General features: G+C 42.8%; 1 protein-coding gene across 19 annotated transcripts in view; it reads right to left on the bottom strand.

Moving 5' to 3' along the window:
- grin2ab (glutamate receptor, ionotropic, N-methyl D-aspartate 2A, b) overlaps positions 1-17,705 on the bottom strand; it is a 128,383-nt gene that overhangs the window by 104,340 nt on the left and 6,338 nt on the right. For 13 of the 19 annotated variants that reach the window (XM_037115210.1, XM_037115154.1, XM_037115218.1 and 10 more), the window contains 4 exons: positions 14,993-15,152; positions 10,603-10,791; positions 10,392-10,474; positions 4,133-4,339 (listed from right to left, as the gene is read on the bottom strand). In XM_037115210.1, coding sequence (XP_036971105.1) covers positions 4,133-4,339; positions 10,392-10,433 — 249 coding nt within the window. In that variant the 5' untranslated portion in view covers positions 10,434-10,474; positions 10,603-10,791; positions 14,993-15,152. Of the gene's footprint in view, positions 1-4,132; positions 4,340-5,152; positions 6,218-10,391; positions 10,475-10,602; positions 10,792-14,992; positions 15,153-17,705 lie in introns of those variants that run through there. The other 6 variants (XM_037115204.1, XM_037115166.1, XM_037115136.1 and 3 more) reach the window with 3 other exon arrangements.

The raw sequence follows: 17,705 nt of genomic DNA, 5'->3' as shown, positions 1-17,705 counted from the left end.
TCAATAAATGTGGCTGTAAGAATACTTCATTTCCCACGATACTGAACCTTAACTGAGCAGTTTTAGTTGTTATTAGTGAAGCGAACTTGATCAGCTTCAGGTTTAAGCCTCACAAGTCAATATGCTTTGGTTCTCAAGTCAATAAAGGAAATGACCCTTTTACCTCTTCACAGATATTTCTGGGAGATGTTTCCCAAAATGAGATGACTTTCACTTTGCACTGTGAGATGTATTGATGTTAAAATTTTGGCCAATCTTAAAATCTTTCTTACTGCCAATACAGCTCAATAACAGTCATAAATGACTTAACACCCCTTTAACCTTTATTTCACCAGCTATTAAACAAATAATGTTACCAATAATAGCCCTCCGCTCACAAAATGTAAAACAGTAAAGAAGACTGTTTCTGTTTGGTGGATGGTGAATAACATTTAAAGGAACATGACAGCTGAAACATTTAATACCACATCCTAATATAATAACAACATTAAATCCATCACCTCTGTGAAGAACAAGGGTTTCATCAACCATCCAGCTGGTCTATCTGTCTGTATCAGAGGCATTTGGGATGTGCAACTGTTTTGACTGATTAAAATAGAGAAATAAAAAGCTCTTTTTAATTCATACCCAAGATGTATAGGTGGCAATTTCTTGGTTACAGTTCTGTTATGCTTGTCATGCCTCTAAATCCACCCTGAAACCTCCTCTGAACTGGGATCAAGATTATCCTGATTTTCAGCATCAAAACAATCTGCCTTTGAGTCATGGAAAAACACAGATACAAGTTTTTAATATTGATTAAAAAAGAAGCAGGATTTGATTTCCAAAACCAAATCCTAGCTAGAGCAACGACAGCTGTTATTTTTTTAGGTATGAAAGACCCCAATTTTCAGATGTATTCCAATCCGATTACTTAAATCCTATCAGTAAAGTCTTGGAAAACTGGGCTGGAACTGGATAAGGCTTATCTGGAATCTTGAGCAGACAGAAACATGTGAAAACCATTAAAGACACGCCGATGCAGGTGTGTGTTAGCTACAGACATTTAGTCAGAAGCCCCTAGATTGTGAAATTGCTAACTATGGCAGTGTTAGCTGAAATGTGATAGCTGCATGACTATGAGGCGGCAACCACCATTTTTAAAATCTTGTGATTCCTTTTCTTCAATCACAGAGATGGGTTAGTTCAATGATGATTAAAGAACTATGAATCCTTAGGACAATCTTTAGCTGTACATTAATCAAATTATGTAAAACACTGAATACTCGTGTTTAAGGCATAAAATGGTCAATTTCACTGATGTGGAGCATCATCAGACAACATGAACAACTACCATCTTTCTAAAAATATCAGTTCAAAAACCTGTATTAGTCAAACCCTACTTAATAGCACTATGGTTCACTAACTCATTAAATGAGACCACCAACTGTCTTTTGATTAAATGATTAAACAGTGTACGTTCTTAAGAGGCTTTTGGGTTATTAACTTATGTCTGAGATTGCACTATCACACATCAATATAGAGAAGATCAGCGGGGGTCAAATGACTCATTATCATATGTCACTCAGTCCTTTTCACTGGTAATTGCTAGGAACAGAAAAATGAAAACACTCATTTTTATCCTCCCCTGCCTCATGTGCGCGGCATTTGACCCGTGATAGTATGTGCAAAAAACGCATCTATGAAGCCAGAGCATCAGGTTTTACACTCTCCAAACAGCGGACAAGAAAATGTTAGATTTATCATCCACAACAGAGTCAAAATAATCAAATATTGATGTTGTTGGGACAGGATTATCTGATGCATTGTAGTGCAGGTTCAGTCGCAGGTTAAACTGACTTAAAAGAAAGCAATCACTCAGAAGATGACAGCTAAAGTTATGCCAACCTCGGTGGCTGCAGCTGGCGGGGCTGTTAAAGTAGAACAACACCTCCATGAACCATGTTTTCAAACATGCAGCTTGTCAACTTCAGTGTATTGTGAGCCCCATCCCAAAATACTGTGCAGATAAGGGGATTATTTGCTGTAGCTCCTATCTCAGGATATGTCAATACCTCCTTCAGGACAAATACTGCTACAATGCAGGGCAGTAAGGTGCATATTCCACCCACAGGTTCTTTGGTTTTTCTCTTTTTTTAAGCACCCTTATATTTATTCCTCATAAGCTCTCGGATGCAATCTTGTGTGTGCACACTGCTTAAAACCCCCCAGATGTTAATGAAGAAAGGAGCAGAAAACAAGGGGAGGATATAAAGATCCTCTGTGGTTCTTCTACAATGATCTATTCTAGTATGTCTGACTCAAATGCCTTTAACTGAGGTACACAAAACACATACTGCCATAAAATAGCCAGAATGATACCAGAGCAACAGTCTTATGGCTCAATAATAATGGGTTATGAAAAGCCAGTTTATACATAAAGCTATTTTGTTGATGAGCCTTTGTTGCAGCTAATGCATGATAATAAATGCAATATTTTCAGTAAAAGTACTGGTTCAACAGAGGTAAAAAAACTCTATGACCCGTGAAGACTCTTTCATGAAAATAAAAGACTCTTCTGCATGAATGCTCTCTGAACCTTTCCCCACTTGCAGGCATATGTAGATTTGGGGCTAATTTTGGACTCTAGCTCTAAAAATGTCTTGTACACTACTAAAAACCAAAACACTGAGGACAGGATGACACATACAAGTCTGATTACTCACTTTTTACAGCCATATACCTTCAAATAACCTCTACTGAATACCCCCCTTTTAAAATCTATTTGACGAGAAAAACTGTATGCAGGAGAACGATACCAGAGAAAGACATCTTTTGGATCTTTGTGTTACCCGCAGTGGTACAGGATCTTAATGTTTGTGTGAATATCACCAGTTCCACTTAGGTGCCATCAAAATAATCTCAAGAGGGCCATCCTGTTCAAAGCAGCACGATAACATGTTGAGAGCAGCACATTTAATGTGAGGGATTAAACAGATTTAGCTGCAGAGAAACAGAACGACACAGTCTTACTTTGGGCTACACTGACAAGCTGCTCGAGACAATGAATTCCGAGCTATAGTACCTGCTTTGTCAACAAAGGAGATGGTTCAGTGAACAGCTCAGTCAAATGCATCTCGACATATAATTTCAACACTATGTCATGCTGGAACCAGAATGGGACTCCGAATATGGTATGCATCGCATCACTGAGAATATTTCATTTCTGTGATTTGGCTGCTTGGCTTTGATTCAGTAGTTGTTTAACAGCAAACTGCGAGAGATGAAAATACAATGCCCAGCTGAGCAGGAAACAATCTCTGGAGTGACAACAACAAAAAGAAAGTGAATACAAAAGTAGGCCTACTTTAAAATACTGTTAAGGTTTCAGAGGTGTTATGACATCACACCCAGAATTCATTGCAGCTTTGCACAAGATATTTATATTAATGAAGATAGCAACAGCTCTCGACATTCACTGCTCTGCACTCTATTGCGTTTATGCCCTACAGAGTTGATCTCCTTTTGTGTCATCTCACTATTCAAGAAAATAGGCTACTGCTGAGCACATCCTCAGTCTCTCTCCCCAGTTCTCTACAGCACCACCACCAGCCTGCTATGGAGTGAATGATAATTTGCCCTAAATGATCATGATAAATCTGCACACATGGACCTACACATGAAATCAGGGGCAGCGCCAGGAATGATTAGTGTGAGGGAGAATTATGGGTATTAGGGTCTTATATTCTATCATGTCATACTGCTATACTCAGATATGTCAGACTCTTATGGTTAACCCCCTATGTAACATCTGTGTGTGCGTGTGTGTCTGTGTGCGTGTGTGTCTGTGTGTGTGTGTGTGCGTGTGTGTGTGTGGCTTCCATGTCCCTGAGAGGAGGAGAAGACACTTCGTGTGTCAGACTTGGCACGGGAAGCGGGAGGAAAAACGGAAGAAAATGTGTTTCTACAACGTGACTGCATTCAAAGCCTGAAAACTGTAATTTGAGATATGAATTCATTACACGGCCTCTCATCAGTAGCCGTGGATAATGTGATGCAACAGCGCCGCTTAGCGTCGCACGGCGCCCGGCCTGAGCCGCTCTGACGGCGGGTCTGCCCGCCTGCCCGCCGTCCCCCCGCACCGTCCGCTTACCTTCGGTGTCACAACGCGTGGCTGCTGCGGGTTTGCGGTCGCGGAGGTTTTGCGCCTTCTTCTTCGGAGTCCGTGCGATGAATGTTGAGTTTTACTGCCGTGGTGCGAGGGCCCGTGCAGGCAGCCACCGTGACCTGTCCGCTTACTGGCATTTTGGTTCCTTCTCACAGCGTCAGTGAAACCAGAGGAAAAGTGTTCAAACTTGATCTGGAAAACAAGGAAATACAAAGAAACACACGCTGCTGCTTATTGCGTTGCAGACTTGTTGAATTTGCCTGTGCTCTGTAAGAGGACGCTGCAGCCTGCGTGAACATGGTCACACCGTGTCACTGTATTCATGACTCATGAAGCGTTTAACAGTTTGAAAATCAGCTCACACCGACTGTGTGTTTGTGCGTTTTTGCGCATTCGCGCGTGCGTTATGTTTATGTCTATATGTGTTTGTGCGTGCGCACGCGCGCGTGTGCCTCTTTTGGGGGTGCTGAGACGCGGGGCTTATTGGATGAAGAGCTTGCGTGACGAAAACACAAGTTAAATTCAAAAAGGTGAAATGGTGCACGGTGAGAAAGGCAAAATAGTACTCCCCCCTTCTCCCTCTCTCTCTCTCTCTCTCTGTGTGCGTGTGTGTGTGTGTGTGTGTGTGTGTGTGTGTGTGTGTGTGTGTGTGTGTGTGTGTGTCAGAGAGAGAGAGAGAGAGAGAGAGAGCGTTAAAAACAGCCTGTGGCTTCTCAGCCAATATTCCCCTCACGCTCCTCTCTCCGGTGCCGGGCTCGTCTATGTAGGGCATGCAGCAGGTTGTGTGTCGGAGGACTCGGGCTCGGACAAACGGAGGAGCGGAGAGAGGAGCTCAAAGCAGCCACCACCACCACCACCACCACCCCGCCTCTGCTCCACTTTGAGAAGGAGAGAGGAGTGAGTGTGCGGCAAGATATTAAAACCCCGACAATTGCTGCTCAATTTCCCAGAGAGGAGAGAGTTACTTCAAAAAACCCTCATACTAATTAAGCCACCGTAACGTACCCCATTCCCGTGACACATCTCTCCAGGCGGCCAGGTGGAGATGACATTGCAGCCTGTTACTCCATTCGGGTGCCCTCGGCAGGAGTGGGAATCACATACGACTCTGCCTTCTGATTAATCCATCAATTTCTCCTCCATCCAGTCCCCCCACCCCCCCAAAAAAGAGAAAACCACCACACGGATAAATCCACCTCTCCTCCCCGCTGGTTGGTAGGTAGTATTCCTTTTGGTTAAGATGTCAAAGCGTCCATTCAGCAGCGGAGACTGGGGGGGGGGGAAAAGCGGGTAAGAATAAAAAAAAATAAAAAATAAAAATAAAATAACCCGTTGATGCGCGGGGATCAGTTAGACCAGAATCCAGATTCAGCGTTGGTTTGGGATCTCCAGCGGCAGCCCCGCGCGTTCCGCAGTGAGGGCTCGTGGACAGGTCCGCGCGCCTCCTCCTCCTCCTCTCCTGTCCTCCTCCTCCTCCTCCTCGCACCGCTCGCGGATTCTTGGAGACTGAAGGGGGGATTCCGTCACAAATAACATCAAACACACACACATATCCCACACACACGCTCTCTCTCTCTCTCTCTCTCTCTCTCTCTCTCTCTCTCTCTCTCTCTCTCTCTCTTTTCTCACTCACCCAGCCCCTCACGCGCTCTCCCGCAAAAAATAAACACCCGAAACAATCGGGAACAAGTTTAGGAAAAAAGAAAAGAAAAGAAAAAAAAAAGAAAACGGGTCGAGTTATTTTGGTATCTTCTCACGCCGCGCGACAGAGGTGATGCTCCGGCAGCCGGCAGAGGAATAAGGAAACGTTCTCCGGCAGTCTCTTTACCCCGCAGCTCGGCCGCCCACGCTTCGCTGGCTGAAGGTACTTACACATCAGCCTAGTTAATTAAACATATGGGCAACGGGCCTGAATGAGCGAGGGGAGAGGTGGTGGTGGTGGTGGTGGTGGAGAGGTGGGGAGGACTTGGGTGACTTCATCTCCCCATTATAAAATACCAAGAAGGTGTGTGGTGAGTTAAGAGGACGCGCGCTCGGGAGATTTCGCCATGTCTGCCCCCCTCCTTCCCTCTCCTCCTTCCTTTCCTTCCTTCCTTCCTTCCCAAAAAAAAAAAAAAAAAAAGAGCGACTCCAACTTCGCAGCTCGTTAAAACTGATCTGCCTCTCTCGGGGTTTTCAGTCTCTCCTCGCGTGTCCTCTCCAAAAAATGAAGACGCAAGAGAGGTATGGCGCAAACGACCATCACCACCATCACCATCACTCGACGCTTATGCCATCACCTGGTGCCACCTCACCAAACGAAGCCGCGCGCGTTCGTGTAAGCGTCTCTTTCTCCTCCTCGCTCCTTGTGTGTGTGTGTGTGTGTGTGTGTGTGTGTGTGTGTGTGTGTGCTGTGACGACTGTCTCGGCGTCAAACAAGTCGCCGCGCCGCTCCTCAGCGCGCCCTCTGCGCACAGATATATATATAAAATAAAATAAAACATTTCAATATCCACTCAGCTGTTGTAACCTGATCCAGCCGCTCCCCGGGCAGATAAACCCCTCTTCTTTCCCCCCCGAAATTAAAAAATACCGACTCTCCGATACTCTTTCGAATTAACCCGGCGCAACGTTTATTGCTGATATATGTCATGTGTCCCCTCGTCAGCGGAGCCGGAGTTTGTTTAAAAAGCTTTTGCGTGAGATAAGGTGTGTGTGTGTGTAGGGGGGATAGAGCCAAACGATAGTGAATTACACAGCTTCAATTAAACGTAATTAGCAGATCAGAACTGCAGCATAGGGGGTCCTCGGGGAGCGCTGACAAACTCCCCCCTTTTCCCTCCTGCCCCTCTCTGCGTCTCCCTCTGAGTGTTGCCTTGGAGTCCCATTGCAGACAGATGGTGTAGATACTGCATGGGGTCACGCTAACAGGCCAGGGTTCTACTAGGACTGGCTGTCATAAGCTGCGTTACGCAAAAAAAAAAAAAAACAGCCGCAGCTTATGCGCACCGGAGGGCTTATTATTAAGGAACACTACCCTCGTCTTCCTCCTCCACCTCCTCCACCTCCTCCTCCTCCTCCATCCCTAGAATAAAAATCTCCACCTGTTGAGGTCCTCTATCCTCCTCCGTCAGAGCGAGAGCCTCCGAGGCTTGGAATAAAAGAAACAGACGATTGCATAACGTGGACATAAAAGAGAGGGAGACAGACCACAGGAAGAGTGGATGATGGTCTTCTTTTCTTTTGAGGAAAAATTCCTGGGGTTCCAAATACAATAGCTCTGACTTTCTTTCATACATCCCACTCATCACTCATCTCCTCCTGCTGTTTACCCATTAGAGGCGTCCTGTTGGGACAGGCTGGACCCAAGTCAACCCCTTGGGAACTGCAGAGCATGTGGTGTGATGCCATGACACACAGTGGTTTTCATTTTTAGTCTGTTGACTAAAACCGAGCGCCGATCGAGTATGGCTAAGCATGTTTTATTCTATATTTAAACCATAAGCTGTTGCCAAGGAAATAAAATCATACGTTCTTCCGGGCCACCATAAATAAGCTTATGAAAGCTCTCCTTTTCTCTTAGCATAATCTCATTCAGGGGTTTGCATGCCCGCAGACCTCCTTATAGTAATTCCTGGGACCTGACCTTTTGCAGGACTCTCTTCCTCTCTTTTATTTATTATGCAGTCACCCTCTGCACGGCAGCACAACACTTGGACAGTATAGTGAGTCAGCTCTGCCCTGTCTGTAGACAGCTGTAGGTATTTAGGCAAGAAGAGGAGGAGACCGCAGTGTTTGAATTGTCTGAACATGCGTCCCTGTTATTATAACTCATTCATAACCGCTGGGCTCAGTGGTCATGAATCTTTCATGGGCCAACAGCACATTAGACACAAGTTACCCATTTACCTGCAGTTGTCATGCTGCAGAGGCTCTTCTGGACACACACATGCAGACGCTCAGCTCAAGTTCAAATCTGGCTTTCAGCATCCAAACACTTCAGTGAGCCAGCTGCCTTTACCACTTCATTTCTGCTGTCTGATTACATTTCACAAAGCTGCCTCTAATAGCCCATACCACCGTGTGATTATAAAATATCTGAAAAAATAAAAACAAGGGAGACCCATTATCACCGTGTAGTGCGTCAACAGTGTGCTAACTATTTCATTATTACTCTGCATAATTATTGAAGACAAAAGCTCATTCCACTAATGTTGTTTGGCTAATAGTCAAAGCCCAGCACTCCAGCTTCCCTGGAATGAATCAGAGGAGAGGAAAAGGAGTCCAATTAAAGCAGCTCCAGCCATGAAACCAGAAGGCATGGTCACAAACAAACTGATAAATAAATAGATAAATAAATCAACAAATAGATAAATAAATTACAGGGAAGAGATAACGATTACACAAGGCCTCTGACAAATATGATGTGGGCAATTTTTGTATCCATGGTAACTGACTTTTTTCAGAGCGTCACCACTTTTGTTTTGGCAGAGGCGCAACCCAGATACATATGGCTTATGTTCTGTAATCGGTGCCGGACTACACAAGTCCCCCATTCACAAACAACTGGCCACACTAACTGCAACAGGATGCCAGCGACTCATTCACAAACTGATGTACACCGGCCCCACTGATCACACCTCCCCGGCACACGCAGCCCTCCTGCAGCCGGCTCGCTGCTGATGCAACTAATATGCAAATCGTCTAAAGCACACACTGCTAATTAGCTGCGGAGCTAACTGAAACCCAGTCCATAAAAGCCTCTAACTGTCAACTTTGCTAAAAAAAAATCTTTTTAGTAAAAAATGCATTGTTTCCATGACAACAAGACCTGATGGCACACACTGAGTTTTATTTCTACTATGAATTTGTATGTTTTTATGAACAGCATGGTGGATTTTATGCCTCTTACAATTTGAGGCAGTTACACCGAGTTCTCATCCTGATTACCTGGTCACGCTCACGTCGCTGGCTACCTTACAGCCGCTCCAGTAACAACACCTACTGCCCCAGTTTTTCAAAGATGCACTGGTATCTTCATACAACGCACACGCTCGGGCTTATCTGACAATCATCAGGGCTTTGACTGACAGGCAAACACAATAGAAATCCAAAAGTATGAATCACTGTAATCTTTCTATGTAGCTGGATGTAAGCTGTTTGCTAAAGACAGCAGGTGGGCTGCATTCAGCCTAATGACTGTGTGATGAGCCTACAGGACAAATTTTATGTCTCTCACACAAAGATCTGAATTCTTCTGCATTTTCTTCTCAGACTGAGGCTCTGCCAGTGCGAAGACATAGCATTGTAGCTACAGTACATGGCTTTATATAGACTCAGGAAATGAATCACTCCATCAATAAATGGCAACAAAATAAACAGAAATGTATTCAAGGCTCTCTATCTGGAACAGAACGGTGTGATAGCTGGCATTTATCGAGTTATAGATATTCTCTCTCTCCAGTCTGTCTTTTTACTTTGTCTCCCTCCCTCTCTTGCACTCTCCACCCTCTCTCGCTCTCGCCCACAGAGAGTGGGTGACCTGGAATGAGCTCTCCTACAGACAGCACTGCTTCCCACAGCCAGACAGGGGCAGTATGTAATGCTCTGGATTTCAGGCAATCTTTAGGAGGAGTCTCGAGGGGTCTACCTCCGTGGGATCATTATCACTCTACTATTCAAATGTATGGGCAACGTTTAAAAACCACTCATCTCAGAAATTGATGGGTGATTACTTTCTGTCACAGTGCTAATCACAGTGAAAAGTTCATGAGTGTAGCAGCCAAATCAATTAGTTCAGAGTGATGCACCGCTGTGTCTTTTTCACTTGGCCACACTAGCAATTATCTTTAGCTTGAAAAGGTCAGTCAATAATTTAATAATTAATTGCGAGGAAGGATTTAGAAAGTTTAAAAGCTTTGGGGAGAAATCTCTTGGTAAAAATCATCCATCCTCATTTTCATAACAAAGACCAGAACCTTTTTTTTTTTTTTTTTGCTGAAATACATAACTAAATGTGCATAAATATGAAAATCTCTTCAATAGTTCGGTAAAGTGTACTTTAAGTTGAACTGCACAAGGAAGTTTAGGGATTTGAATAATGCATGTGTTGAATAAATTTTGGGCCTAATAAAATAGTATATGTTACAACTACAGAGCTTAGTTAACTTGACTTTACACATTTATACAACTTCCCAGTTAAGTGTCCACGCATGCAGAGAGTGCAGCTAGCCTTGCTCTGTCCGGGGTAATAATAGCCACCTACCTGCACCTCGTAAGCCACAAATCGAAGTGTGAATTTTGTCATTTCAGCAGTGAACTTTACAGGTGCAGGTCAGCAGGTTTCTGCTACATTTAGATAGAACCAGACAAGCGGAAGCCCTCCGTTAACAGTCAGTGTGCTAAGCTAAGATAACCATGAGACTCGGTATAAAATCAAATAAGGCCAGTCACACCACTGACACTCAAGAACTAACCTGCAAGTTTCATGAAGTCCTGACTCCAACTTGTTCATCCAAGCATGCACAAGTTGACAATCACAGCAGAGGAATGGAGGTCACACACTTTCAATCGCTGCTGCTTCATGGTACCGGGATTGCACCCGAGAAGCACAGAGAGGCAGCGAGCGCGCTGACTCATCACGGTGGCCCGCCTCGAGTAGTAACCTGGAACAAACACAAAAATATGCAGTGATGATGTCATTCAGTTGATCTGGGAAAGTACACATTTAGACTGTGTTGGTTAATTTGCACTTACAGCACCAGGGCACACTCTGGTACCCAATCTGACAGCTCAGAAATTCACAGTGCTACATGAAATCCCATTTGTACATTCAGAGTGTTAAATTCCTGGGATGCTCAGAGTGTTTGTTGGGTACTGTTGGCACTGTAGCTAAAGAGTTGGTGCAATAGAGCGTTTAAATGTTGGAGAATGTAGCCAAATCAAACTAATTGGCCGAGTCCACAGAACAATTTCAAATAGCTCATCTTGAGGCTGTAACTTTTTATGGCCTTTCTATTATCAGCTTAGCCAGAGGGTGCATTAAATATCTTAGTGGCAATAACAAAAAGTCTGACTGTGAGAGAGACGCATCGTTCATTTTCACATTACCGCAGATCTCTTGATAAGAGGACAGACTGTATGACCTCTCAGTGCAAGATTTTGGTGAAGTGTTGGTGAGGTAGGCTGTCTGTTAGCACACAGGATCGACACCTGTGGGATGCTAAATGGAAGTGGGAATGAACACCTAAACCTGCAAATATTTACAGCTGAACTATGCCACTCCAATGATGTATTTTTAGGTCCCGTTTGAGCTCTTAAAAGGCATAAGCACACTTGTTTCACTTGTTTTCCATTAACAGGAACGATTCTAAAAAGTGAAAAAAGAAGATCATGTAATGATTTTAATCAGAAGACTAGTTTAAAAATTTAGTGCTGTTGATTAAACATTGATTAGATTGGCAAAGACTTTATCTGGGGATAATGCCTGATTATGGGGATGAATCCAATAATGAGACAATAGTGTAATACTCCCCGCTTGGCCATCAGCCAACTGCTGATCGAGTCTTTATCCTGGTGGTGGTGGTGGTAGTGGAGAAAGCTGTAGTTGGATGCTGACATCAGCATATTGGGTTGATAAAGAGCATTTTGATCACTTACTGGCTCCTCTGTGGGTAAGAGAAGGTGTTGGCTTATTTGTTTGAATGGTGGGAACGAGAGAGACTAGCCTCTTCTATTTTGAAAGTGGGAGCAATTATTCAAAGAGTAAAGGAGAAATAATTTAAAATTGCTTCCTGATTCAGCTTGTGTAAGGATAGAGGGATGGGCTGTGCTTTCAGTTAGCTCATGATGAGATAAGTCTGTGTGGATGAATTTGTAGATACAGGAAGAAAACCAGCCCAGTCATCAGGATATAATGTTAGTAGTTAAAAGTTTCTGAAAGCTACAGATACCTCCAACTTTGTCCATGGCATACGCTATTTACCATAGAGACATCTGTGCAAACCATGTCATATCACGTGTCTGTTAACTGGCTTTCACATCAGGATTTGGAGGAGGCAGTGGTGGAGCTACAGGTGAGGAGGCTGCCCAGCGTGCAACTAGTTTGAGTCTTTGAAGCAGCATTTGGAAGCGTGACACCACTGGATATATTAAAGGAGATCTGGGGACCTTACCAGCCATGTTTGTGGTGGCCAAAACCAGACCATTTTCACAGCAAGTTGAGCCATCGCCAGACGTGTTTGTGGCAAAGAGCTTTGCAGGACACCTTGGGACATTTCCAACCGCGTTTGAGGTATTTTAAGCCAAACCATTGTGTTTTCCAAACTGTAACCATGTGGTTTTGTGCCAAGACCGAACCAGAATATATGCACAGCTTTGATACAAATGAGAATATCTTAGCATTTTGCAACTGTAAAGTTCCAGATTCATATATTTTTTGTTTGTTATTCTATACATTTAAAACATTTTCATTTATTTCATGAAACAATGTTTGATTTGTTGATGAATTTCTTTCTGTTGATTTTCTCAAATGGGCCCTACACTGGAAGTGTTTGTGTGCATCTGTTTGGGAACTGTTATGTTTTAGTCTGAGTCTCTGTTTGGTCATTTTGTAATCTCATGCAGTCTGGTTTTTGGGGTATTTTTCTCCTGAATGGGAAGCTCGTCCATCTGCTGCTTCTCCTAAAGGACCATTGAGGGAGAGAGTTGGGTGGTTACATTATGCAGTCTCTGACAGAAACACACACACAAACACCTTTTTAGGGTGTCACTGTGACATTTTCCTGGCGCATATGGTCTGGTCAATGTGATCAGTGAAGGCCACATTAACATGGTTGCAGTGGGACTATTTGTCTCTCATGGCAAGCAGCGCATTTTCACCTGCTGTGTAATCTTCTGTGACACTTTGTACTCTGATGCCCACAAGCCAATATTATCCTTGTTACACCAGACCCGTGAGAACAGCACAAATAGGCTGTTATAGACGATCACACTGTTAGTGCAATTATGGCTCCAATATCTTCGACAATAATGTCAGTGTGGGGATTTCACTGGTCATGATTGATAACAATATAAAATACTAATATAAAACTACATTTTATGGAGAAATGTGTGTGAAATTATTTGTTTTTGAAAGTATGTGTTTGTGCATCTAAAGTACAAATAATTACTGTGTGTGAAATCACTCCCACGATAATCGATTGACCACTTCCTAGGTATATAATGGACACTCAATATTTCTCTCAATAATGAGCATTAAATTGTGTATTCAAACCTAATTATCATCATTTTGCATCATCGCTGACAGCTGTAGAGTTGCAAACTGTAATTTTCGCATCTATAAAATGCAGCAGATTGCACTGAGGATACATGGAAGTTGTGTTCATGTCATGGACATTATTGTTTTTGTTCCACTGTGGAATTAATCTACATTCAGAATTTAGATACTGTGGTAGAATGGCAGACAGTAAATGTAGAGCACTAATCTCAGTGACAATCCTGCTCCTTCATGTTAAATGAGAGATAGGAAATTGGTACTTAAACTCGGACTCTGGTCAGACTACAGGCTGCAAAGGTTCTGGTCAAATGTGCTATCTAAAATAATGACTGGGTCTGGACCTGGAGATGGACCCTCACCCTGTCTTCCAAAGCAAACTTACATGCATATTATATGTAAAAGCAGAATATTTCTGTAAAATGTAGGAACCCTATTTAAACTACATACGGACTGGTCTCTCTGCCCACACACTGCACACAAGAATTGTGTTGACCATCATTGTCACTTATTGTACTGTGTTAATAACCTGTTCTGTACTTTATTTTACTGTTTTGGGTTTCGTCTTTTTTTTCTCTCCACTGTGGATTTCATTTGTTGTTTTATTATCTTATACTTTGTTAAAAGAGTAAGCACTAATAAACATACTGTTTAAAAAGAAGTAGAGCATTATGAAGTTAATGTGATTTTAACACTACTTTGATGTCTCTGTTGGGTGTTGATGAGGGCAGCAGTTGATAGAGAAGTGGTCCTTGGTCAAGCTGTAAAAGTGCTACATCTGTAAATACTGAGAAGTGGCCATTGGGAGTTTTACACTTTTGTTTTTAATTCCTCAAATGTGAGGAGCCTGCCTTTCCTGTAAAGATCAATAATCTTAGTAAGTGCCCTTTCAGCACATTTAATAAAACAACAGGCTTTGCAAGTGCCAGGTTTACAAAGAGGCATTCCTACAAATCGGTGATAACTGAGACAGGTGTAATGATACCCCCAAAATCTTTTACACTTGAAAACAAACACTAATTCTGCTCACAACAAAGGTATCTTTATATACTGTATATAAGCAATTGTTAAACCTCAAACAGTGGAACAGTGAAGAAGCCACTTCATGTCACTGAACTCTCGCTCTCACTCCTGGTTAAACATGCTGATGCACACACGCCAAATATACACAGCAATTACATGATTATCTATGCTGAATTCACATGTGAAATAGCAGAACATATGCATAAATGTGCGTTTGTGAGCGAGTTAACAAGTCAATGTGTCATGACTAAATGAGGTGAACTCGCTCCAGCTGTGTCTTGACTTTATCTCTGACTTTCTCCAGCTGCTCCCAGCAGCACCTAATCATTTGCTCGTCCCACAGAGGGGGGCCGTGAGAGAGACAGAGAAAGTACAGCTTTTGCAGAATGTTTATGCTAATCAATTACGTGCGAAAGTTAGTATGGTGAATGTGTGTGGGGGGTATGTAAAAATGTGCTAAAGAATAAATACATGCGGTGGCTCCCTCTCCCTTGTATCCTGATTGTAATTGTCGTTGCCTGTATATTTTCGCCACTGGCAACAACACTCAGAGGCGTAGGTGGACTGACCATCATGAGTGGCCAACTGGGACCTGAAGGCCTGCAGTGAACTGAGAGAGACCCATCCTTTTCCCATGGAGAGAGAGAGAGGGAGAGAGTGTGTGGGATGTGCAGGTTGTTGAGTGCATCACTGGTCCATGGTTCTCCCCTTCCAACTATTGTTTAGTTACTGTAAATAGAAAAGAATACATGACTAATGAATAAGAAACAGTTGAGAAATTCAAAGTCTGTTAAGATCAGAGGGAAAAAGCTCATTTCAAACAGAACAACTGTTAACTAACCAATGGATTCAATAGGGGAGCAACAGGTGTCAGTTCAGCTAACAGCCGTTCATTAATATTAATATTCTGTGATTGTCATGACAGCCACGTCATCTTTCCAATCATTTTTTGTATATGATTAATCATTCTGTTTACGAATAGAGAAGCAAAGTCCCTCCCCCTTCTGATGGACCACCATGATATCAGAAAAAAATATGTACGGTAGTTATCGGTAGGAGACTTTTTTTCTAATCTCATTTGAATTTTGCCATGGATGTTGGCAATTTAAAAGATAAATTTACTTGACTGTGAAAACAATAAATCGGAATGAATACACACACCATAAGTTGCACGGTTGAAGTCGACTCATTTAACATTCACCAAAACACATAACTGAAACCTTTTAGTGCCAGTCAAGCATCTTTGCACTTTTGGAACCAACTAATTCTTCTGATTAACTGCCAGGCTCATGGTATCAAGGTGGCAGCCATGTTGGTATCAGTGATGTATATTGTGAGAGATGACGGATGCAGTTCACTGAGCAGTATCGCATAAAACTAAACGTACTTTACTATCTTCAAGAAAAACTGCAACTTTCCCTTCTTGCAAAATTATGTTTTATATTGAAAAACACTGTGCTTGTAATTAATCAAACATTTCAAAAAGGATCCACCGTTTATCCATCTCTCACAACTGACAACTGGACATTTTTTCCAAAAGCAGGGCCAGTGGGTGAGGCACTGAAAGGGGTGGGACTTCTCTCTACGGGCCTCTTACACTAAAGTCATGAGTTTAACTAAAAATGAAAATTCAGTCATTATCTACACGTCCTTATGCTGATGGAAACACAGGGTAGATGTTGTGGTCCACAAAACATATCTGGAGCCTCTCAGCAAAACAGTGTTGCAGCATTCTCCTAAAATTGTTATCTCTTTTTCCAAGGGATGGGAGTCTAGACCTCCATGTACCCCCTGACTTCTGCCTATAGGCACGAGGGTGAAAAGATAGTGACTGAATTTTTATTTTTAGGTAAACTTATCTCTTAGTAAAGTATTAGTAGGAATAACCCATGTGCCACCAACAACATCATAGCCGTCCTGCACACAAAACACCAGGACGCTAAAACCGAAGCAGCTTCTGGCACTAGCATTTCCATGAAAAATGATGAATCAAATTAATGATTCAATAATTAGACAAACATCACATTCACAAAGCCACAGAATTTCAGTTTCTACCAAACCTAACCAAAATGTGTGTGGACTTCAGTGACTTTGAGCACAGCACAGCTAGTTTTTAGATTTTTGGCTGCCTGCCTGGTCTCTTGGTTGCTTTTGCCTCCGCTGACTGCCTACCTGTTTCCGACCCCTATCCTGCCTTTTGACCAGTAAAATCTTTTCTTTTACCACTCCTACCTACTGACTATGCTTCTGGGTCTCACTCCAGAATTGTTACAGTGATGCCTCCATTTTAAGGCTGCAGTATTTGCCAATATAGGGAGAGTAATAAATGTCCTGTATATCGATTTTCAGCCACCCTCTGCTGTAGTCTTAGACAGACATTCCTCTTCCATCCTGTCCACCAGCTGCCCAGTGAGAGTGTGCTCCAGCCTTTTCCAGTCATCAGATCCTCGACCTGTTTGCAAACTCACTACCCCATCTGCCCAGCTCTATATATACTTCACCTGCACAGTAATTCTCCTCATTTTCCAGGTTGTCTACTGCAGCCTTGTTTCTTGTATCTAACGCCTGCCTGTGTTAGTGACTTTGAACCCAGCTAGTTTTTTGGACTTTTGGCTGCCTGCCCGATCCCTTCTGGTCTTGTTTTGCCTCCGCTGACTGCCTACCTGTTGTTGACCTATTTCCTGCCTTTTGACTATCAAAACCTGCTTTCGCACTACTACTCCTACCCACTGATTCTGCTTCTGGGTCTCACTCCAGATTTGTTACAGTGATAACCTAAAATCTGAGGCTTCAAAATCACAAAATGTAAGGGCAGAGAGCATGGAAATCATGCCAACGTTATACTGATTTCTATCTATCCTTTCACTGCTTATCTGGGTGCAAGTCGTGATGGCAACAGGCTAAGCAAGATAGCCCAATCATCCGTCTCCCAAGCCATGTCCAGCTCCTCCTGGGGATTGATTTTCAATCTTTACTTAACCTTTTCTTCTTATAGACTGCCTATGGAGTACAATATCTTTTGGGTGATACATTATTCAATCCAATATAACATGTGTGACCCCTATAAAACACAAATTCTGGCAAAGGGTTCACTTTTGTTTGAAATATTTTTCCAAACAAAATTGTTTATCTGTGTGTGGTATTTGCAGCGTCTACACAGTGAAGCAGGAGCTTATGAACAGCACCGGAGGACAGTATTATATCTTTGCTGTTTTACTGCAGGCTGTTAGTGTTAAATACAAAATAATCCAAACTCACCCGAATGTTAAATTTCACATTAAA

This window comes from Acanthopagrus latus, chromosome 1 (genome assembly GCF_904848185.1).
Source record: "Acanthopagrus latus isolate v.2019 chromosome 1, fAcaLat1.1, whole genome shotgun sequence".
Taxonomy (NCBI): domain Eukaryota; kingdom Metazoa; phylum Chordata; class Actinopteri; order Spariformes; family Sparidae; genus Acanthopagrus; species Acanthopagrus latus.
Note: the sequence above shows the minus strand (reverse complement) of the source record. Positions and strands in the feature narration are given on the sequence as shown.